The 24,422-nt window shown below is 39.6% G+C and overlaps 1 protein-coding gene across 2 annotated transcripts in view; it reads left to right on the top strand.

Annotated features, from left to right (window-relative positions):
- Nucleotides 1–24,422, top strand: part of NCKIPSD (NCK interacting protein with SH3 domain) — a 103,345-nt gene that overhangs the window by 51,420 nt on the left and 27,503 nt on the right. Inside the window, exons 2-5 of one of the 2 annotated variants that reach the window (XM_087708994.1) lie at nt 205–317; nt 1,325–1,520; nt 8,715–8,802; nt 14,252–14,850. In XM_087708994.1, the coding sequence (XP_087565120.1) occupies nt 205–317; nt 1,325–1,520; nt 8,715–8,802; nt 14,252–14,850 (996 nt within the window). The remainder of the gene's footprint in view (nt 1–204; nt 318–1,324; nt 1,521–8,714; nt 8,803–14,251; nt 14,851–24,422) is intronic. The other variant, XM_087708995.1, reaches the window with a different exon arrangement.

The following is a 24,422-nucleotide window of genomic DNA, read 5'->3' as shown; positions in this document are numbered from 1 at the left end:
AAATACCTTTATCAAGTAGTAAATGGAAATGGATTTTGTTATAAATGAATACTGTGGGTTATAACTACAAAATGATTGGGCATATTTCAGATGCTACCTGTGCGACAGATTTAAGGTGGCTACATTTGTCAATTCGATATTGTTATTTATAAACCTTGTTGGGAAGAGGAATATGCTTAATGTGGCATATGTTGTGTTGCTTAGGTGCTAGAACAAGATGTGGTTCTGCAATCTATTGATAGAGCTATTGAAGCCATTCATAATGAGGCAATGAAGAATGGAGGAAAATACAACTTGGAACAAAGGGACGTCCTTCAGTAAGTAAAACAAACAAGGACATTCAGCACAGTATGAAAATATGGTTATCTGAAACATTGTCATAATTAGAACCATGTTAGGTAATATAAGAGATACAGAGCTGGCTCTCTCTTTCTTTCATTCATCTTTTCTCCATGTAACACTTTATTTAAGTCACATGGTATGGTGATGTCTCTATTTTTTAACATCTGGTTTCCCCCTTGGAGTGCCTTTGTTTCCAAAGAATTGAATATTCATTTGCAGACTAGTATCAAGGTTTGTGAAGACATAACATCATTTGAAAGAGTGGAAAAGTGGAACAGAATGATTAAATATCAAGATGAATGAGTGAGTGAGTGAGTGAACGAACGTACGAACGAATGTAAGAAAGCAGTAGTACACTGAAAATAAACCAGAGAAAGTTACAGATGAATGAGATTAAAGGCTATAGAAGAAAAGGAAAAAATGGACTGCAGGAAAAGTCAAGTTAAAGAGAGGATGCATTGATAGAGCAGAAGAATGTGAAGCTTTTCGAGAATCACATTTGATATAAACAAATTTCTCTGATGATTACTCAAATTATGATATCACTAATTCAAAAATCCTCTTAACTGACAACACGATGGCTTACAGTGGCGCTAGATGCTCTGTAATCTAAACTAAAAGTGGTACTCTAAAGCTAAAAGAATCTGTGGGCTATAAATACCGTTAAAGTCCAGTTTTCATCCATCCTCACCATTAGCCGTGCTGATTGTGATTAAATCCAGTAACATTTGAAAAATGACCAGATTGTCTCCATCCCTATAGCATTAAACTTTTGTAGCTGAATTTCCTCATAGGGGTAATAAGGAGCTTCTTAGTTTCCTATACCTTACTTCATATAGGTAAAGGAAAAGTCTTGATTTATTTCTTGATTTTTTTAAAAAAGATGCTCATTATATATACAGATTTCAGCTCGTTGTATCGCCGATATATTGGACATTCCTGAAACTTACTTTCTCAGTGTGATTCTTTGCTATGTTATCAGAAAATTGATCCATCATCGAAAGGAAACAGTTTCCCGCAAAGGACATTCACCGTCCACTCAAGGAATGACCCCATCCACCAGTGATCACCATCTGGACCTAGCTAGGCAACCCAATGGTGTCTGCAGAACTGGATATGAACGACAACACAGTTTGCCTAACAAAGACATCCAGGGAGAAGAAGGTGACCTTTACCAGGTAAGGCCTTTGCCATATTTGTAAATTTTCTCCAGCCTGCTCTAGGCATGCAAAACCAATGACTTGGCTGGTGTTAAGATGTATTCTTTTCTTGTTGACTCTATATATTGATCATGAATAGGGAAAAGGAATGAGTAAAAAGCTGCATTTTACCCTACTAGAGTGTTAATAAATTTTGTACATCTTGAACTCCATTTGATTCTTTGAGGGCATAAAAGTTCACCTGCTGACTACCTGTTTTGTGAGTTTATGGAGAACAGTGTTTTCTTTAGTCTTACAGTCTAAGACCAGTCAAAAATTAATGGCAGCCATGACGTCTTCTTATGTTTCGATTATTGCAGAAGATGAGTTTTACAAGATGGCTGTTTTATGTTAGATTAGGCTGGGGTGATGTAGAATTTTGTTTACTGATTTTTAAATATCTCTAGGAGTGGAATTTGTCAAGCTATCCAACAGTACCACAATGCACTTTTAAAGAATTGACTGTGTTGCGGGAATAAATATTTTAGTATGCTACTGTTTATTATCTCATCCTCTCCTGCCAATACTCTCCAAGACTTAGTTAAATGTGAAGGATTTTACTGATTATCAAATCTTCATTGGGATAACTGTTGTATGGCTGACTGAGAGGGGATTCTGAATGCAATAATTTCAACCCATCTGAGAGCACCTGATTGGGAAAGTCTGCCTTACATATATTTTGTTACTAATGTTAAAGTAAACTAAATTTAAACTAAAAACTGAGTGCAGAAAAGGTGAGACAGAGACAATCTGTCCACGGTTAGATCAGCTGGTCCCATTAGATCTCACAGTAGGCATGCTGAGAGTACCAGAGGCTATCTGTTCCTGATAGCCTTCTCTGCTATGGCTCCTGTCTTATGAAACATCCTTCCCCCTGGAATTAGATTGGCCCCATCCCTTTTGATTTTTCAAAAGGCCATCAAGACCTGGTTACACTGAGAGGCCTGGGGTTCCCAGGGAACCAGTAGTGGAGCCGATTGTCTTGTCGACTCAACTACTGAGGGGGCCACTTCTTTCCTCCCTTCACTCAGGGTTAGTATGTTTGTTTTTATTATTATTAACTGCTGTGATTTTTTTTTTTAGATTTTTCTGTTTATATTGGCTGTTTTATTTACTGTTGTGTCCGCCAGTGGCCTTTGATAAGATGAGTGGCTGTATAAATTTGATTAATAAATAAGTGACAAGAGCTTTATGTGCCCATTATTTTCCATATATATATTTGTTAGTTCTGAAGTTAATGATATAGCAGGGAAATAAGTCTCTCCAAGGGACAAGCTTATGTCTTAGTTAAATGAAGGCAAGCTCCTACGATTGGAGGTACAGCAGAATGGGGAAATTAATGTTGATGGAAATTGATGGAACAGGACCTGTCGCCTTCCAAAATAACTTCTTTTTCGAGTGTTGACATCTGCACCCAAGACAAATAAACTCATTTAGCCTTTGGGCTTTTTTTTGGAAAAGAAGATAAAAGCTAGATAGATTTCTTCATGGGGAGAAAAATGAAAGGCAGAACTCCTCTGCCCATCTCTATTCCCTGTCATGATCCCTTTGTATCAGTGAAGCTCTAGCAAAGCATAAGTGCATTGACAAATAATAGGAAGACAATTTCCTATAATCCAGTTTGTGAAGGATTTATGGCCAATCTCTCTTCAGTGTATTCCAAATAGAATACGCTTTGCACTTTGATAAATAGATGATGTTCTCAGAATCAGGATGAAATATATTTGTATTTGGTGTGTGTGTGTGTGTGTGTGTGTGTGTGTGTGTGTGTGTGTGTGTGTATGTTGATGATATAATTTTTAAGCTTCAATCTCTTCCCTCTAATTTGAAAAATGACTTCCTAGCGTTAGGTTTAATCTTTGTGGTTGTTTTCTAAATAGCCTGTTTCTGATTAAATTAAGTACTTTTTGCTTCTGAGAAAAGAATATGAAGGACAACAAATCTCTTCTTTCTGTTAAAATCATTGAGACAGGGTAGTAGGGTTGAAGAATTTGGAGTGCTTAGATGCAAATGCTTGTCTCCAGATGCTTTGCTAACACAGGGCAGTTTTTTCAGGTAAGTTGCTGTGGAAATAGGTTTAAAATGGATATACTTTTGACCAGCATGCATTCAGGCTTCAGCAAAATACAATTAGGATATCTGGGTACCTTTGGGCACACACCCACCCACACAAACATATACTCTTTCTCCGCAAAAGACATTTCTAGCTCATAGGGACATGATCAGCCTGAGATTACACATTCTTAAGATTGCAACCGTTTGAGAATATGACTGCTGATCTGGTGTCATAGATGAAGGTTTTTATACTGGGTTGATAAAAGGGAAAGAAAATGGACAGAAGGAAATGCTGTCTGACTCTAGTGCTTCTCGTTTTATTAATTTATTTTATTAAATTTAAATTTAGACTCCAGATAATAACGGGCAGCTTAAACTTTCAAAAAGCAAAAAAATAGAAAAAGAATCAGAAGAAAAAATCATACAAGCAAGCAAAAGATAACCAACATGGACTCAGTTGAACCATTCTACCTCAAGACCTAGGAGAACAGCCAGGTTTTCAAGGACATTCAAAATATTAGCAGGGTGACAACCATATGCATCTCTGGGAGAAGCTGTTTCAGAAGGCAGGTGCTGCAACAGAGAAGGTAGCTGATAGATGGCCCTGTTTAATCAAAGGCACCTGGAGCATATCCATTCTGTCCAATGTTACTGGACAGGCAGAGACTATGGGAGACAGATGGTCCCTCAAATAACTAGGCCCTATGCCAGCGATGGCGAACCTTTTTTGGCTCGCGTGCCATAAGTGGGGGGAGCACAGGGGGGTCGTGTGTGGGCATGCCACACCCATAATGCAATGCGCGACATACCCCCCACTTTTTGCATGCTTTTTTCGCCCTCCCCAGGCTCCAGAGGCTTTATAGGAGCCTGGGGAGGGTGAAAACAGCCTCCCCCGCACCCCCGGAGGCCCTCCGGAGGCTTCAGGGACCTTCGGGAGGCTTTCCTGAAGCCTCCGGAGCAGTCAAAACAACCGTCCAAGCAAACCAGAAGTCAGCTTCCTCAAGGTCCCTGAAGCCTTCGGAGTGCTTAAAACAACCGTCCGAGCAAACCGGACGTGACTTCCGGTTTGCTCAGAGGGTCGTTTTGACTTCTCCGGAGGCTTCAGGGAAGCCTCCTGAAGGTCCCTGAAGCCTCTGGAGTGCTCAAAACGACCCTCCAAGCAAACCAGAAGTCCATTCCCAAACTTCCGATTTGCCCATAGGGTCGGTTTTTTGCGCTCTGGAGGCTTCAGGGAAGCTCATGAAGCCTCTGGAGGGCCTCCATGGGGGGCGGGGGAGGCTCTTTTCTCCCTCCCTAGGCTCCTATAAAGCCTCTGGAGCCTGGGGAGGGCAAAAAATGGCTTTAAAAAAGGGTGAACTCAGCGCCTCACGTGCCCTGACAAATGGCTCCACGTGACATCTGTGGCACGCGTGCCATAGGTTCGCCATCCCGGCCCTATGCCATGAAGGCCGTACACTTTGAATTGTACATGTAAGCCAGTCATCAACCAGTTTGGTTCATAAAGCATTGGGAACCCATGGGTATAGTGTGGCTTGCCCATTGCTGCTTGCACCACTGCATTCTGGACCAGTTGTAGCTTCTGAGGAATGAGGATTAAAAGCAATAAAAATCCAACATTAAAATAAGGAAGAAAAATTACACCTACATCCACTATACCTATCCAATAATTAGTGGGACCACACATATCATCCTTTTCTAGACATGAAATGCATTTATTGGAAAGAATCAACCTATTGTAAACACGCCCAGCCCAAATATATAATATAAAAATTGCATTAGTATATATTGTGATGTGTTAGTATATATTGTGAAGTGCTCTGAGAAAACAGCTCCAAGTCACTAAATCCAACTGGCTCAAGAGGAGAGGGTCCTAGCTGGCTATAGTTTTGTAGATAGGTTTTTTTGATCCAGCCATCATTTGTATATCTTGATAGCCGGAGTCAAGGAGAAGTCCCAACGTGCAAAGCTGCTCTTATGGGGCAGCTACATCCACCTACATCCATCTCTGAATCCAGTTTTCTCCTTACCAACAGCACCACTCTGAATTTAATTTAATTTTGTTCTCCTTCATCCTGCCCATTATCAAGCTCAAGTGAAGGGTGTTGATTGTTCCTGTGAAATTAAATAAAAAAAGTAATAGAGTTGGTTGGCACAAGCATAGTGATGGCACTCTGTTCCAAAGTTCTAAATAAGTTCCAAATAATCTACCCGATGGTTTCCAGTAGATGTTGAACCGAACGTTATGATAGAGCTTTTTGGGGCACCATAGCACCACCATTTTGGTGAGACCTGGCAAGAAAGACTGGAATTTCTGTGCAAAACAATTTCCCTAAGGCACAAATTCTCAAGATGTCCAACTCCATCAGAGGTGTTGAAAGGTGCCAAGAAGTGCCTGAGGGATAGCAAATAACAGCCCTTTAAAGTAGGCCAGATCAGGAAATAGGAACTACGGGAAGTCTGTTTTATTTTTATAAAAGGTGACAGAAAGCCTGACAGAATTTTGATTTCATTCTCTCTTATACCCAAGAGAATCAAGGTGGGCAATCATCTTGTCCTGGTTTTTTTTTTTTTGGCCAAACTCATGACTAATACATATCTTCCTCATACCAGTGTACTCCTCCATACCAATGTTGTATTTCTCCTCACCTAATTTCCAATGTACCTCATTCGCTGGGTAATCACTTTCATTATTCACCTTGAACTGGAAGGTTATCATTTTCTCAACCATCTTATTGAGAAATGGAATATTAGAGCCTGGCTTATAATTACAAAACTCTTTGAGGTGCAAAAAGGGCTTTTCAGTAAAGGTCACATAACTTTCTTTTTTAAGTAAGTGGCAAGACTTTCCTTGCTGAAGAAGTCATTAATCATTTCTGGTAACCATGAGTGATTCCAGTGTGACTAATTAGTTAACCAGGTGGGGAAAGTGTTGAGCAAACAGATGGTGGGCCTTAACTTTTCCACATCCTCTGTCCACATCATCAAGATGTATAAGCAATTTTAAAAAATCCATATGAAAAGGGAGTAGAATCAGCCCCAATACTAGAATCTGCGGTAAATTCAATCTTTTGTACAAAAATGATGGAAAATTGCTCTCATCTGTTCTGGTTCCCTTCCCTCTACATCTTAATGGAAGAAATATTGTGCAACATTGAAAAGCTTTTGCAGAACTCTTCAGTGCAAATGCAACAGAGGTGGAAAAGAAGAAAACACTCTCTGCTACATCCACTGCCACAAAATAGGATTGTAAGCAGGCTTTGGGGAGAACGCAAATCCATGTTAAAATCAAATTGTATCCAGATTCTCTGAAACAGTACTCAAGCCTACTATCAGTCTGCTTCATCCATTTCAACAGTCTGGTGACCCAAGATGCAATGTGATGGAATGGAGGGAAGAAGGCATTTAGGAATCATCTGGGTGAGCATCATATGTCACAAATTGGCCAGGTTTATCAGTACTGATAACAAACCAGGCTGGAAATTTGTGAAGTTACATTCAGAAAAGCATCGAGATCCATCAACCCACTTGGGTTAAATCATCTTAATTACTCCTTTATCCCAGCAGAGGTGTATAGCAAAATCCTATCAGTGTCAAAAAAAAATGTGCAGGTAAGTCCTTGGGTCATGACATCAGATGGGCCTGGATTTGACATTGCTAAGCAACACAATCATCGTCAGGTGTGGCATCACTAGTCCATGCCATTTAGCAGCAACAGTTCCAGCAATCCTGGTTGCAGTTGTTAAATGAAGACTGCATGGATTCTTAAGGAAAAACCTTGCATGGCTGTGACTTCCAACTTCCTGCTGGCTTTCTCCGTTGACTTCGCTTGTGGGAAACAGGCAGGGAATTTCAGAAATCGCAGTCATGTGACCACAGCTTGCTGCAGTGCTGTTGCCTGGGTTACAATTAGGGGGGGGGGGGAAATGTACAGCCACACCTGGAACTCTGAGGACTAGTCATAAGAGCCGAGGTGGCGCAGTGGTTAGGGTGCAGTACTGCAGGCCACTTCAGCTGACTGTTATCTCCAGTTCAGCGGTTCTAATCTCACCGGCTCAAGGTTGACTCAGCCTTCCATCCTTCCGAGGTGGATGAAATGAGGACCCAGACTGTGGGGGCGACATGCTGACTCTGTAAACCGCTTAGAGAGGGCTGAAAGCCCTATGAAGCAGTATATAAGTCTAACTGCTATTGCTATTGCTATAAGTCTGCCTCATACAACACTCTTTATTAAGTTTGAACAGTTTTTGAATGAGTCATCATAACCCGAGGACTACCTTTCTGAGTGAACTTAAGCTGACTGAGATGTTAAATGCATCCCAACATGTTGTCTGAGAAACAGACTGTGCTGCACATTCACACAAGAACGTATATCATTGTAGGGGTAAGGGTTCATATTATGTTGTTTCACTGCTCCCGAGACAAAGGACAAAGTGCCAGAGGGAAACATCCAGCCCATCTTGCTGTCATCCCTTCCCTCCAAATAAGAGGGCAAGACTTGCAGTCAATATTCCTAACCCTCTTTGCTTCCATAAAAAGTGTAAGATTTGAGAAGTGGAGTCATTAGAGGAAACCCTGCACACCACTTTTCTTCTCACGAGCCTCTTCAAGGAAGGATGCCATCGTAAATGGCCCTTTCCTACCCTGAGATGCTTTTCCTAGTCTAAGTTTAAAAAAAAACCTCTGGATGCATTAACATGAAGGAAAGCTGCATGGCTCGAGCTTTTGTCTTTATCCTTTCACAAGGATAATTTGTTGCATGGATCACTCCCAGTGCCTCTAATGTGCACATGGCTTGCTGCCTCTGCAAAGGGGCTGAGAGCAATAGAGAGTGCATGTGTTTGACAGGTCTGTGCAACAGGAATCTGGCGCTCTGCTGAACATAGCAATTAAACATGCAGCTTTTTCTGTCTTAAAGGAGGGAGGGAGGCAACACACATTCCGAGGTTCTGCTAGGCTCAAACAGGAGACTGATGATTAACGCTATCCTCTAGAGGCATCTTTAAGAAATGAAAAAAGCACTATTAGGACAAATTTGCTGCTGCCTAGGAATGAATGTTTTTGACACATTACCATTGCTCTCGCTGATGACATGCATTGTTCTAAAATGCTTTCTTCTAGATTTCTGCGCAGCCATGCCGTGCCACTCCTCTTATTCCTCCACCACCAGAGAAACGCAAGAATGTTCAGACCACTGCGCCTGTTAAAAGTAAGAAATTGTCTTGCAAGTTGGTGCTATTGAGGATCAAAGAATGCTAAATATCAGCTTCACTGGCTTGGCAGTAAGCGGCTCTTTGTGCTCTTGAGGACAAAAAAGAAAACACTAGTGAATTGGCAGGAAATGTAACTTCATCAGAAATGGGCCACCTGTGGTCCTTCAGAGGTTACTGAACTCCAGCAGAAGGGTTCACAGTTCTTAAAATTTGTACTTTTCAAAAAATAGCACATGCAGAGTGGAGTTTTTTGGAATTACAATTGTTCTAATTAAATTCAATTACAGTCTGATCAGTAATATGTACTTAGGCATATATATATTTTTCTTGAATTTAGTCCAACCTGTTTCCAAATAAACTCAGGCTGTCGGGCTGAAGCTTCCATTTTATTTTGTACATTTGCTCATCAGGTGAAACATCTAAACTTTTCTTCTGGCAATTGAAATTCCTATTTACATACACAACCTAATAATGCACTCCTGAAATTTGTTTTCACGGTCTAAAACTGGTCACAGCATATCTAGGAGCAAGTTTCTGAGAGGAAATGTCGTTAAAAAACACATTTTTCCATTTCCTCTTCAAAGATAAATGATAGAAGGAACTGCTGCTGTTCCAACTTTCAATTAATGTGGCCTTCTGGCACACAGGAGAAAGCCAATAGAAAAAAAAAGCCCACAGCATCAAACTACCACAGATGAGGAACTTGGTACAAATGCTTGTATGATTTCATCTGAGGTGAAACATCCATATTCTTGTATGAAATTAAAAGTACGGGGTTAGGAACATACAACAGCTTGCAAATTTGGCCAAACCATTCTAGTCAGGTCATGGTTCAACTGGACTGAAACTCAGAATGTTTTGATTATTCTGGATTTCCATTAAGGCAGAGTCCATAACAGTCTTGCAGGGACAGTGATACAAAGGTGTTAGATCTTAATACACTCTCTTCCAGCTCCTATGCAGTCACATGCCAACCATCTTTCTTCCCCTTGCCTATCCTTTGTCACCCTGAATTCTTGCAACCACTACATTTAGTGACTGGTCAAAGTTGCAGCTTCACTGAAAAAAGCGACTTATGACTGTTTTTCACACACGACTGTTGCAGCATCCCCTCTGTTACGTGATCAAAATTCAAACACTTGGCAACTGACTCATATCTATGACAGTTGAAGTATCCAGGGGTCATGTGATCACTTTTTGTCACCTTCTGATAGTCCATGGGGAAACCAGATTCACTTAGCAATCATGTTACTAACTTAGCTGCACTGATTCACATAACAACTATGGCAAGAAAGGTCATAAAACGGGGCAAAATTCACTTACCAACAGTCTTGCTAAGCAACTGAATTTGGGGGCTCAATTGTGGTTGTAAGTCAAGGACTACTTGTATACCCAAACCCCCCTACCCACCCAATCTTCCCTGGGCATTCCTTCTGCTAATCTTCCCTTATGTTCCACTCTCACTATCTCCAACCATGGGGCATCTCTGCCAAATATAATGTACATGGTTTGGTCCATGCCTGGAAAAACCACGTCTATTTTGTTCTGGGTAGAGACCATTCAAAATTGTCTATGTTTAACCACTGTATTTTGGAACTGAACAAAGTAGGAAGGGAATGTTCCATAATACTATTTATTTCTTTAGTCCTTCCATGCAAAAAACCAGATTACAAGTAGAGATTTCCAGTGCTCCCTTTAAAATAGATGGGAAAATGAAAAGGCCGTTTTCTGAAGCTCAGAAACTGCCGTCTTTATACTTTACTTTATTCTACTCTATACTTTAAGCACCAAAAAACATGAGTAGTCTAGGTGAGCATAGGCAGTCATTTGGAACTGTTTGGTACATTTAGAGTTTTGAGGACATGTGCCTGACTCTCTTGCAAATGGCTGCTGGGGGTGGAGAATTCCCATTTAGAAAAATGTTGCCTTGGTGTAAAGGGACACTCGTAAAACATCCTTTTACCAGTAGGTAAAATGCTTCCAGCCGCCTCTTTCCCTGTATCTTTTCTTCCTCATAATCTATACCCAGCTAATTTTTGGGCTGGTGGTGTGGGGGTTTATTTTAGGCTATAAAGATCCTGGGGTAATTTGAATAAAGATGATGCTAGGGGCTGGTATTTTGATTTGGAGAAGCCAATTTCCCATTTAATTTTTCCTTCTTATTAAAAATAAAAATTATGTGGCCAGGGAGCCCAGAAAGGGGCAAGGAAAATCTCCAGGGATTGCTATTCATTTGTGCCCTAAAGGCCTCATTGCATATGGCTTTGTTAAAATGCTTCCCTTCAGTCCATGAACTGGCAGAAAAGCATGCTGGTATATAAGTTATGCTGCCCTGATTTACCAAGTCCTGTTCTCTCTCAATGACATAGTTGGGAAAATAGTAGATTGCCACGTGAAACCCATTTATGACAGAAACAGTGGAACACTTGCAATACATTCATTGGTGGGAGAATCATTCTCTGTTTTCAGCTTAAATTTATCTGTGAAGTTCAGGAATAATACTGTCAGGGTTCCAAATAGCATCCAAAAGTAAATCAGAGTCCAAGGCAAAGTATTGCTCAAAGTTCCAATTTATTAAGAGAGCCATGTTGGCACATCTGGAATTCATACCTGAATCTGAAGGCTTCCTGGTTTTCCCACCCAGTTGGAAGTTCAAGATCTTGCTCCCACACCCACAAGTCCATCACATGGTCCAATCTTCCATGCTGGCAGCTTCCACCCATCCAATTCTGGTCAGGTGCACAGTGCAGAGACAAACGATGACCTTGGCTTTCTAGAAAGAATTTTGTTATGGCTACATATCATCTACCGTATTTTTCAGAGTATAAGACACACCTTTTTCCCTCAAAAAAAAGGCTGAAAATCTGGGTGCATCTTATACACTGAATACAGCATTTTTTGCCTCCCGAAACCCCGCCCTCGCCCCTATAGCTTTTAGGAGCTTTCAGAGAGATCCTGGGGGCTGGGGAGGACAGAGGTGAGCCAGCCCCCAGGAGCACTCTATAAGCCTCCTAAAGGCTATTCATGCCCCTTTTTTTTACAAAAATCGGGCCCATTTTAGCAAAAAACGGGTCATTTTGGGGAGGTTTGCAGAGTGCAAAAACTTTTTTTTTAAATTGCCTCTTCAAAACCTTGGTGCGTCTTATATTCCAGTGTGTCTTATACTCCAAAAAAATAGGGTAATTCCATACCATCTGCCCATTTTCCCACAATAGAAAATGCATAGTAGAATAATAGAAAGTGTGGCAGGCCTGAGAGCCACAAGAAAATATGGCTGCAGGCCTAACAAGTACATGCTCAGAGTTCTACGCCTTTAAAAAAAAACACCACGCTGAGTGCTTCTTCAAAAGCTTGCTAAATCCGTATATATTAGATACCTGTAAGATCTGGCATGTGCTTCAGAACAAAATGTTAAGTTTGTTCTTGAACAGATTCTTCTATAGAAGCCGCATGCGTGAGGGCAGGGGAGTGCAGGTGGTGGGGGTGATCGCACACGCATTGCATTATGGGTGTAGGAACACCCATGCGCTGTTGCACATGCGCACAATGCTTTTGGCACAAGATGACAAAAAGGTTAGACGTTACTGCCATAGAGTATAGTCAGTGCCTACATCTGGAGAGCAGGGGATATTCCTGCATCTGCCAAAAGTAGATAATAGAAACTGAGCAGATCTTGTCCACATCATCCACCTTATGGACAAGCTGTCCTGCATCATGTTCACAATAAAAACTGAATTGGGGGAAGATGGAAAACACTAATATTGGATCAGCTAAATATAAGCAGCCTTTAGTTTAGGATGAGATTCAGACAACGTGTTCAGGATATGTCATATAAACAGCTATTGTACAGGGGCACATTTTGCAGGCAGGAGAACATGAGGATGAGTCCAAAGTTAATCAAGTGTTAGAATCAGTATTGTTGGCATTTGAATGGAGAGGGGTGTTTTTCTTTTCTTCTGCAGATAAAGAAACTATCTTTTTTGCTGCCTCAAATAATCTCCCTTGTTGTAACTATGAAAGACGGGCTGAGAGGAACTGAGTATTTGGTGGGATGGGAAGATAAGGAATAAAACACAGGAAACACAGACGGAATCTTAAATAAGGCAGTTCAGCATTTAGATTGTTTTCACAAATAAGTATTGCTTACTTAGACTTTGGCAAGTATGGCAATTTATTGTTACAAAATAAAATAAGATAGTTATGTTCTTCAGGTTGGCTGAGAGAAATAGATTGTGCAAGTCTGATTCATTAACTTTTGATTTATTAGGCACACTGTCCATGCACTGGAAAAGTCCTCACTAATTAATCCCATTCCTTAACAATGCTGGCCATGTAAATGTAAACATTTAGAGCTCAAGGAAAGAGAAGAATGGATTCGGTGTAGAATTGACAGTTGTGGCTCGGTAATAATGGAGAAGGATCTGGGAAGCCTGGAAAATGTCATTTCCTCCTGTTTAATGGTGAGCAGAAATGACCTTAGGAGAATATTGGCTCCTCTTACAAAGAGACACAGCCAAAGGAAGGTCACACTTGCAGGATTCTGTTAATGTAACTTTATGATAAAGTGAAGTTAGCTTGTCCAGCTGTGTTTCCTGTCTGGTCTACCTCAAAAGACTGACAGCCAGATCTTTATGAAGCTCTTCCCAAATGTATTCTGTGGTTAGCCTTTGCAGCAATCATTGCTGTAGCCAAAGTTCACTTTTCTGCAGAACTTGTTGAAAGTGTATTGGTTGGCTAACTGGTCTATGCAATTAAAACAATGCAACAAGTCAGCATGAGTTTATGTTTCTGTTACATTCACAAGACATCTCATCTGTACTTGATCCCCTAGTGTTGAAGAATTTGGAGTTACTATTTCTCTTCCTGGGAGTAAATGGGTCATCAGCATCTGAGCCATAGCTACCAAAGAAAATGTGGGTTTCAAGGCTTAAGGTCATGTGAGTGAGGAAGAGGAGCCAATAGTTTTCAGCCACATGTGAACCTCTGCTTTTAGGCAAGCTGTGTACTATTTTCTTCCGTGCTCCATGAAAGCAGTTGCATAAAGAATCAAGTTATTTTCTTTAGCAATATGCTTCTTTTCTCTCTTTATATGTCAAATAAATGATGCATTATTCAAAAACAACATCTGCATGCATAGAATGAAAAGTATTATCTAAAAAACTCCACTCCTGCATGGATACTTTCCTATAAAAACACCTTTTGGTAGAATTGACGTCTCCCTTACTACAAAAAGATTGGCGATCAGGAATACTCAAGAGACAGTAAATACAATTTTGCTTTGAGATAAATGAACCAAGAAAAGTATTTTAAGAGCCCTGAAAGCTTCCACAATAAGATTCTTAATGAACACTTCTCTTGCAGTTGTTTTTTTTTTTGGGGGGGGGGGTTTGCCACTCTCTTTTTCTTTGTTTTTGTTGCTAAGATATGTCAATTGTTTCCTTTCAGATGCAGTTGGAATCATTTCTGGGTCAGTTTCTAGCGCCTCTACTGAAAGCACAACTTCACTGGATACCTTGTACACGGGTTCAACAGAGTCAGGTCTCCCCACTGCTACACCCAGCCCCAACAACACTCCTCCCCCTGTTCCTAGCAGAGGGGCCCTCACCATGGCATCCTCTAGCTTAGATATTAGTCCTGTAATGCAAAGAAAGCATGGGAGTGCCAGCAAATCCCCCCAAACCAAAAGGGCTGCTCCACAACCTCCTGCCCAAATGGAGGTTCCTGATGCAGGTGGTGAAAAGACCTTAGAAGCAAAGAAGACCACACCAGCCACATCTACAGGGGTGGAAAACTTTGATTCTCTTTGCCTAGAAGATGACAAGGCAGCCGATACAGAGGAGGTGGAGCAAGAATCATCTGGTCTAGTAACCACCGTGCCAAAGACGATAGGGGCTGAGTTGATTGAGTTGGTCCGCAGGAACACAAATCTCAGCTATGAGCTCTCCAGAGTTGCCATAGGGGTAGTAATTGGGCATATTCAGACTTCTGTTCCAGCCCTCAATAGCATCATGGAGCAGATTCTCATCTCACTGGTGGAAAGCAAGGTAGGGGAGATGTTTCTCTTCACCTCCATAAAATATATATTAAGGCAGCATTCCCCAACCTTTCCAGGGGGATAGAGGGGATGGTTCCAAGTGAGCGGCAGGTAAGTATGCACACATGCCCATACACACACACACACACCACTCATACAAATGGAGCTGCGCATGTCTGTGTGCTCGCCCGCCGCTTCCATGGCCCAATTAAAATTTTGAATTGTAAGCCAGTCCTAAACTGAGATGGGGGGGGGGGGCTGTAGAAATTGAATGAAAGTATAAATAAATAAATAAAGCAGCACCAACTTGGATGGTTTAGGAATTGCTCTGCAACTTGGAAAGAGATACAAATGTGTTGCTTAGCTGGGGAAAGCCTGGAAAATATGATATTGTAGACCTCGAAAATATGGCTCCTGATATGTAGTTTTCTGCTTTTTTTGTATGCTCACTATTCTAAAGAAAGAAAAGAGGCATTTTTCCTAGCATAAGGAATATTTGGGTGACCTTAATATGTAAATCCATATTATACTCTGGAGAAAGTTTCTGTTTTGTTTTGCTTTCCTCAGCTGATATGAAATGAGCTGAAAAAGATTGTTACTAAATGGTTTGGGGAAGAGAAAAGGTACTCTGGTTTTTGTTTTGCAGGAAGAGGAACAAGGAAGTGATAATAAAAGAAGACCTTCAGTGCTTAAGGGGATTATGGAGACTGTTAATTCACTATATAAGACATTATATAGTGCCTATAATCTCTGTGAAGCTTTATATGTCAAGGCTGTATCAAAAATGGAGACACTCCTTTCTTTAGCCAACACTCTGCCTCACATCTGACCAACTCAATAGAAATGACAGGTCCTTTACACCTTTAGTTGTTATGGTTTTCATTTATGTTCGAATAAAAATGTTGCTCTACTTTACATTGAATTCAGGCTCAATCCTGGATTATGTACATGGTTTGCAATAGTGGCGAATATGGTTTTGTATATGGTGCTGTTCTAAGTTGCCTGTAGAAGCACAGTAGTTACCATACTATGAGATATCTTTCATAATTGCATCATTGATCAGGGCTTAGCTGTGTTGTATGATCACAAAGGCTTCAGTGGTGCCAGTTCATAGTCAGGAAGATCCTCTGATTTTTAAATAGCAAATAGAAAACAAGATTTGAATGAAGCAAACTTTTGAGATTGGCCAGAGGATTTTTTTAATTTTTTTTACAAATTCATGCAATCTGTGGATAGTCATCCTGGAATACTTTTCCCTTACAGGTAAGTTAAATCTGCCCTTGGGCGGAATGGAAGCCAAAATGTATCTATTTCCCCCCCCCCCCAAGTGAAATAAGAGATCATCATTGATTAAAGCTTTTCTCTGCTCTGAACTAAATCTCTCACCTTATGTTGGAGAATCATATTATATTCTTTAATTACTTGTATCCCTTTATTCTGTCCTCCTACTTTAAATTAAAAGTCAAAGCACTACTTTACTAAATCAATTTTAAAATCCATTACTACAGACTTATTCCCAGTGTGCTCTTTTGAAGGATGAATTGCTCGAGATTTGCCTGGTGGTTCTGTGCATGCATTAGAAAGATAAAAGGGGACAAAATACATTCCAATCTCTAATGCTGTGTGTAGCCTGCTAGGATACCCGAGCATACATTCTGTAGTGGAATTATTACTTCTACTTCTCTGATTTACATACATTACCTTAAATGCAGCAGGGATGGAGATGAGCTAGCCCAGATAGTTCGAGATCATTCTTAATGTTTGGCAAGAATATAGGGTCAAAATTCCAGCTTTCCCCAGTGTTTTGGGCTTCTATTTATTGCCTTCATTGATTTTTACAGTAACGTTTTAGTTCAAGTGGCTGATGTAAGGCGAATAGCATTCCACATTATGACCAGGGGCTAAAAGCCTAGTAACACGTGGAATAAATTATTGGGGTCGTAAAGCCATGGAACAGGTGTCGTTGTGTGCCTGTCCTCCTGCTGCCACACATTTCATATTACCATAGAAATATGGCAGATATGTAAGCAGGCATCTCTCATCAACCAATAGCTAAACATACACTATATTGCCAAAAGTATTCGTTCACCTGCCTTTACTCGCATATGAACTTATATTGGCTCCCAATAGATGTTCAGGTGCAATTCAAGTTTCCTGGTTATTGCCTTTAAAGCTTTAGATACATAGAATCGAGCTGTTTGTAGGACTACCTGCTCCTCTCAACCTCTGCCTGCCCCATGCATTCTCATATGGACATGCTGCATGTTCCAGATCTCTGCTAACTGATGTCTAATGGATGCTGTTCCAAATTCTCTACCCAATACTCATATTAATACAGAACAGATAAATGAAAATAGGTCTAATCCAGACTAACTATAATTAGCACAAAGAATAATGAAAAAAGTCATTAATGTGGAGAAGTCATGTTATAACTGATATGCATCTGTAGGATAATAAAAATGAATGAAGCATGGAGTAGACTAAGGAAATATCTAGCCACATTATGGGCACTAATGCAGTGTCAGTGACTCAACAATGAAGCCAAAAGGGGGAAAATACTAACAGTCGGGAAGACATAATCACAGGTTAAATACTGTAAGTTCATATGCGAGTAAAGGCAGGTGAGCAAATACTTTTGGCAATATAGTGTACCAAGGGTGCATCCATCCCTCATTTAAATTATCCCTTTTACAGCTGCATGCAATGCTTAGCATTGGTGTGTACTGTATCTAATACATATTTGGAAGTAAGATGGAAATGTATATACAGAAACTAGTATTTGTTGAATGTTTGAATGGAGTTTGAAATGTTCACCTCTCTAATTTCATGTTAATCCTTTTGCCTCCTCTTTCCTAAGTTTGGTCATTTGTTCCTCTCTATAATTCCAACAGCCCCTTTGCTTGCAGTTTCTGTTGCCTTCTTCATCTCAGAAAAGTTGGTTGCTATCCAGACTGGCATGGAAGGCAGAGCCAAGATTTGACTTAAGCCCAGTAGACTTTGCTTTCCTTTAACATTTGGAATTTACTTGCTGTGATCTCAGCAGGGGAATAAATTATGCAGCAGTTGCATCAAAACTCTCCTTTGAGAAAGTCTTTAATGTTCTATTTCTATGCAATATTTAGATTTATGAGTTTGGTGTGGAGCTGAATGGAAAGTCATAATAATACAGTGTAGGCAGGCTTTCCTTATTATAGGTCATGCACTGTTCTGTGCACATGAAATATTCCTGCTAGAATGCTTTTGAGCATCACTGCCTGTTTGGAAGGAAAACAAACAGACCTGGGACTGAACAAGTAACATGTTAAGAGGTACCTGTTACAGGTTGCCACTCTAAATAAGGATAGTTGTCAGGGCTGCCACATTTGAAACAGAAGCAATAAACATTTGGGCTTAGTAATCATTAATACCCAATTGAACTTCTCTTACCTGCAGATACTTTGTCGTTCAAGGAAGAGGGGGGGAGAGAACTGTATGTATTTGTAAGTCATAGATATAGGATTGCAATGAACCAAGAGTGATTATTGCCCAATAAATCTGGGGAAAAGTTTGATTGCTAGCCCCAAAGATGGTAGAAAGGCTTGAAAATCAAGAAAGCATAGTAAGGTGGCAGGGAAGGAGGGTCACATTCTTTCACATTTTGCTGCTTTCTGTAAGCATTTCAGTGGTGGGATTCAAAAAATTATATTACCGGTTGTGTGGGCGTGGCTTGGTTGGCGTGGTGTGGCACGGTGGGCGTGGCATGGAATGGGGTGGGAAGAATACTGTAAAATTTCCAATCCCACCCCACTCCAGAGGAAGGTTACTACAAAATCCCCATTTCCTCTTGATCAGCTGGGACTTGGGAGGCAGGGAATAGATGGGGACGGGATCAGTCAGAGGTGGTATTTACTGGTTCTCCGAACTACTCAAAACTATCGGTTCTCCAGAACTGGTCAGAACCTGCTGAATACCACCTCTGAAGCATTTGCAACATTGTTCTGCTACTCAATAATAGTTGTAATTCCAGAGGTAGATGAGAAAGATCCTGTAATTACTCCGTCCTGTTTGCATAAAATTTTCAAAGAAATGACCTTAGAGAGAAGCTCAGTAAATTAAGTCTCTGTCTATCTGTTTTGGCACTGTTAAACTGTGCTACAGGCTTGAGGTTGGAATGAGATGAAGACACTTTTTCTTACTTTAATCATACACATTGGTAATGTGGTGTCAGCAGAGAGGGAGAAAGAAGTAAATTATATGGTGCCCATTCTTAATTCCTCTTGTTGGAAGTGACTCCAGTTGTTGTATGTACCTTCCTAAATAGTTGTAAATGGATGCTCGTATTTAAAATGGTCCTTAGCCTTCTGGAATGATGTGGAAGAAGATCGAGAAAAACATGTAGAAAAACTTCTGCAGGAATACAGCCAACTTGGCACAATGGAAGAAGCATTCCATCTGTTAGTACTGAAAATGAAAAGAGAGAACGTTCCCTAAATAATCATATTTTCAGGGGGAGTAAATAAGATGGATTGTTTCCAGTGTATTGTTTTCCCCTCCGAATGAAAAATGTCATACCCAAAATTGCTGAAGACAGATCTTGGTTTTACCTGTTATTATGGTTTGTCAGCCAGATGTTCACACTGGATTTGGCATTTTTGTCCACCTATTGACTCCTTTCCAAGCACCTGGGATAAGCAGATGTGAATGTTTGATGGTGTTAGAGGTATTGTCACAGAATGTAAAATGTTTCTAGTAAAGCTATCTTTTGTAATTGATTGGTGGTGAATTTGTCAATGCCAATGGTGTTCAAGTTGTTTTGGGATTGCACCCAAGGCAATCTGCCTATTACTATTGGTCATACCTTTGCTTTCTTTTGCCACAGTTCTATTTCTATTTGCAGGTTGTTTTATTTTGTTACCTTCTCCAGTCCTCTATCCAGACTTTTTTTGTCATTCTTATAGACAGTTGTTAAGTCTTGTGTGGCAGGAGTGTGTCTGTTTGAAGTCTAAAGTCACAGAGCAATTTAGCTTTTCCTTTTCTATTGTGTGGTCCCACCAATTCTTGCAAATGGTGTTTCTTGCAGATCTTCCAATGCACCATTGTTCCTACTTTATCCTGCCCTTATTTGTAGTGCAATCTTGATATAGGCAGCACTTGCCATCTGTTGCTGACTTCTCAATTCTGGCTTTGTGTGCATTTGTTCTTATGACTTGGTCTTGTGCAGCCCTTCTGTCTCTTTTTTCAACTTTCCTGCTATTAGCCATTACTGGGTCTTGTTATCATTTGCTTCTCCTGCTATTTTTCTAATGTATTGGCTTTATAATGCTTTTTCTTCCCATGTTTCCTTTCTATTCTTTATTTGGTCTTTATTGTAGGCCAGTGTGGTCTCTCCAATACTCAGGAGGCTTTCCTGGTATACTAGTTTTAGTACATCTTCTTCATTATCCTCCTTCAGATATTTTTCCAATGCTCTTTTTTCTTCTTCAACCATCTGATATACTTGCAACATTCCACGTGCACCCATGTTTCTTGGTAAGTAGATTCTGTCAACCTTGCTGTGTGGATGAAGGGCATGATTCATTGTCATTATTTCTGTGTTCTACCTATCCATGGCTTTTAGTTCAGCTTGAATCCAGCACACTATTCCAGCTGTGTATTGAATGACTGGAATATGCCCATTAGATTCCATATCTACTGACTTGTTATTTCTAGGCATGTGATTATCCAATCATATGGCAGAGAGTCAAATGCCTTCCTGTAATCAATCTATGCTACATTCAAGTAGTAGTAGTAGTAGTAGTAGTAGTAGTAGTAGTAGTAGTAGTAGTAGTAGTAGTTATTAAAATATTTTCTCTAGGTAACTCATTATTACAAAAAAAAACCAGACCTTTCAAATGTTGTAAAGTCTATTTTAGTTTGCTTGGTTGTTTGCTTGTATCCCAACTTTATTATTTTTACAATTAACTCAAGGCAACAAACATATCCAGCACACCTCCCCCCTTTTTTCTCCACAACAACAACCCTTTGAGGTGGATTGGGCTGAGAGAGGGGGACAGGCCCAAAGCCATCAAGCTGGCTTTCATAGGTAAGGTGGGACTTGAATTTATATCTCCGCCTTTCTAAAATTACAAAGCAATGAACCTTATTTATAATGTTATTCCAGATTTTATTTTATTAATTAATTATAAATGCAGTTATTACATTCAACTTCATCTTTAATTCCCTCTAAATAATCATCATCAGAACCATACTCTAACTAATTTTGATGCTGAATGTTTGATGACCACTTAAGGTTCATACATATTAAAAAAAGATTTAAGGTTGATTTTAAAAGCACAACATGTTTCTTTTAAAATATCCTAGTTTTCCTACTTTTTAAGTATTGCTGCTGGCAGACAGTTTTCAAATATTGTTTCTTACATTCCTAGAATTACTTGCAGGGATGTGTAAGATTGTACTTTCTGCCATACTCCTGGAGAATATTGGCTTTTATAATCTCTTGGGCTTCATATAGAGAGGAAGCATTTTCAGTGCATCTTTAAACCATATTTTATGTTTTTCCTGTTCTGACATATCTATTCTGTTCCCCAGGAATTCCAGCAATGTAGAAGTGGCAGAGAAAGATACTATAATTTTCCTCCTAGAAATTTCATCAAAGGAAGCTAACTGATAGTGAGAAATTAAAACATCCCAATTACATAATCTACTTTGTGAGTCCACAACTGACTCTTTCATTTTTATGATTAGGGTTTAAAAGTGGTAGATATTTGCTTAATTTAAAGTTGGAGGAATATCTGCAAACACAACACAAGGTTCTTATATTAAATACCACAGGATGTCTTGAAAAGCTAAAAAGTATGTGAAGAATTATAGTCATGCCCCATTTGGGGGAAGTCCGGGGGCTGAAACTCGGAAGCATTGTTTCTCTGTAGTCAGGCAGACTCTCTGCAATTGCCCCCTTTGGGAAACGCTTTGGGCTTCAATTTTAGTCTCCTTACAGAAGGAGATGAAAATGGAGCTTTTCTGGAGGACATTTGGGATCTGATACTAAATGCTGTGGATAGATTTTATGTTTGATTGGAAGTTTCTGTACTTTTGACCCAATGCCTGAGGGAAGAGCCCTTCAGATCTTGTGGAAAGGTATTAATATATAAAGCTAAAAGTGAAAGAATCTCTCTGATAATATATAAAGTTCTTCTATTAAGAGAACTCCTGAAAATCATTTTTTTTAAAAACCAAAACAACTCTGGGATGATGTTTTGGAATTGAATCAAATGTATTTCATATGGCACAAAATTATTTTGAAAACTTGTCACAGCAAATCATCAGAAATTGGCCATGAAGATAATCCTTCCCTTACATGAAATCAAAACTTTTTGTGATAGCATTAGTGAGGTTATAAGCAAATTGGCAGGTTATTATTATTTGGTGGCAGTGCCCAAATTTTGGAACAAACATCTGAGAAGCAGACTCATCTAGCAGTCCTTCACAATGAATCCTGCAGTTAGCTTATCATTCATTTTTCCTAATGCATATAAATTGATGGAGCTGGAGAAATAAATTCAATTCCTGCAGCAAATATGTCAGTGATCGACTGTTATTTAAAAGTATGGTAAATTGCTTTGGCTGAAAAATTGCTACATGGCAGTTTGTAAAACTAACATCTGGCCATCATTCCTTAGCTATGTGTAAGTGTTTTATATAGATGAATGTATAAATAAAACATCATTCTAGCATAAAAAGTGAATATGGATACTTTAAATGCTATTAGATTGAATCTTCATGTTGTAAAATTCTATTTGGGTCTCTTCAGCAAGCCATGTGAAGGTTGATTATAAAAATCAGGGTTTTGACAAAGTCGAAGTATTTGGCATATATTTTTATTTATAAATCAGGCTTAATTTAATACTTGGAATAATAGCAAATGGGGAAGGGGATGTTAAAGGAAATAATCCAATATGATTAAGACTGAAAGCAGCCGGGGGTTTTCCTAGTAAATCAAAAGTAGGCTGATTTCAAGGTTGCAGAATATCTTATGTTTTGGAATCCATTATTCAAAGTATAGTGCGACAATTGGCAAAAAAAAGTCTGATTTTTAGAAAAGAATTATTAGGCCAGCAATTATTTGGAATTAAATGGAACTAACTGCCCTTCTGTGCAAAAACATCCCTAAATTGGTTATATTGAAAACCAAGGTTTGTTTGTTTTTCATTTCAGCAATATAATGTAGGATAATGGCTCCTTCCATTGCTGCTATCAGAATACTATAATGTTAACAGATTAACATTAACATTAGCTTAAAAACTAACTAGGCTTGGACTTAATAGGATGGCAGAACTAACAGCATTCACAGAACAACAGCAAATCCCAGATTTGTGTGCTAGATTGGGAAACACCTCAGAAGGTGACAGCCTCCATGTTATTTTCAAGAAAGTTACCAGGATATGTCCATGAAATCACCAGAAGTCAAACTCACCTTTATTATTCTGATTCTCAAAAAAGAGAGGCAAAAAGCCTAGCAGGATTAACTACAAGTCAGTCAGAGATATACCTTCTACCCATCATAAACAGAGCCATTAAGAACCATAACCTATGACTTGTTCTTTATTAGAGTACAGGATTTAGTCTTCAGGTGATGGTTTCCAAGACATTTATGGAAAACAGCAAGAATGTCTTGCTCTTTCTGCTAAAAGATCATATTTTTATTAGGATGGGGTTAAAATGCATAGGAGATAGCTGTTTATCTGTTTTTATCACAGATTTCTATCAGGAACTCAAGGTGGCATGCATAGCACTTCCTCCCCCCCAAAAACATGAGGCATTATTTGTAATCAAGAAGCAAAACTGCTAACTTCTTTTAAGTAATGCCAGAGCTGATCCAGTTCAGCATCTGAAGTATAATGTCTTGTTTCTAACAAATGGAGAAGGTAGGAAGAAATATAGAGATAACAGTGTCTTGTTTACTTTGCATATTAAAATGACTAGAGTGATGGGAGGAAAGGGTTATTATTATCTGTAAACCTATAAAAAAACCAGCATAATGTTTGCACCTTTATCTAGTTAGATTTTTAGGCACAATGTTATCACATTGTGCAAACTGAGAAAAATCAGTCTGGTGTTTCAAGCTTTATGGGAAAACAAGAAATATCCAAACTTGGGAAAAAGAGATTCCAGGATAATCTAATCACAAGAATTTAATAATGGGTTCACAATTCTTCTGTAATTGTGAATTCATTCGATTAGTCATGTTATAAATATAGCTGTAGGTGCAAAAGCCTATCAGTTTTAAGGTTTTTGAATTGCTATCTTTCTTACAGGAATTACTGGGCAAAAAGGTATTTTATGCTGATATTTTCACTGTACAGATCTTCAAGGAAAGTGCTTTTGTATGTAATAACTCAGGGGTGTCAAATCTGATTTCATTGAGGGCTGCACCAGAATTGTGTTTGACCTTGGGGGGCTTGGGAGGCTGGGGTGAGTGTGACCAGGGTAGGCATAGCCAGCTTGACCTCACTCGTGTTGGGGGCGCCTGTGGTGGCCTGAGCACTCTGCCAGTGAAAATGGATCTTGTGTGGGTTGCAGGTGGTCCTCACAAGCTCCGTTTTT

This window comes from Thamnophis sirtalis, unplaced genomic scaffold (assembly GCF_051295495.1).
Source record: "Thamnophis sirtalis isolate CommonGarterSnake01/CBP01778 unplaced genomic scaffold, rThaSir2_p1.2 scaffold_3, whole genome shotgun sequence".
Lineage (NCBI taxonomy): Eukaryota > Metazoa > Chordata > Lepidosauria > Squamata > Natricidae > Thamnophis > Thamnophis sirtalis.
Note: the sequence above shows the minus strand (reverse complement) of the source record. Positions and strands in the feature narration are given on the sequence as shown.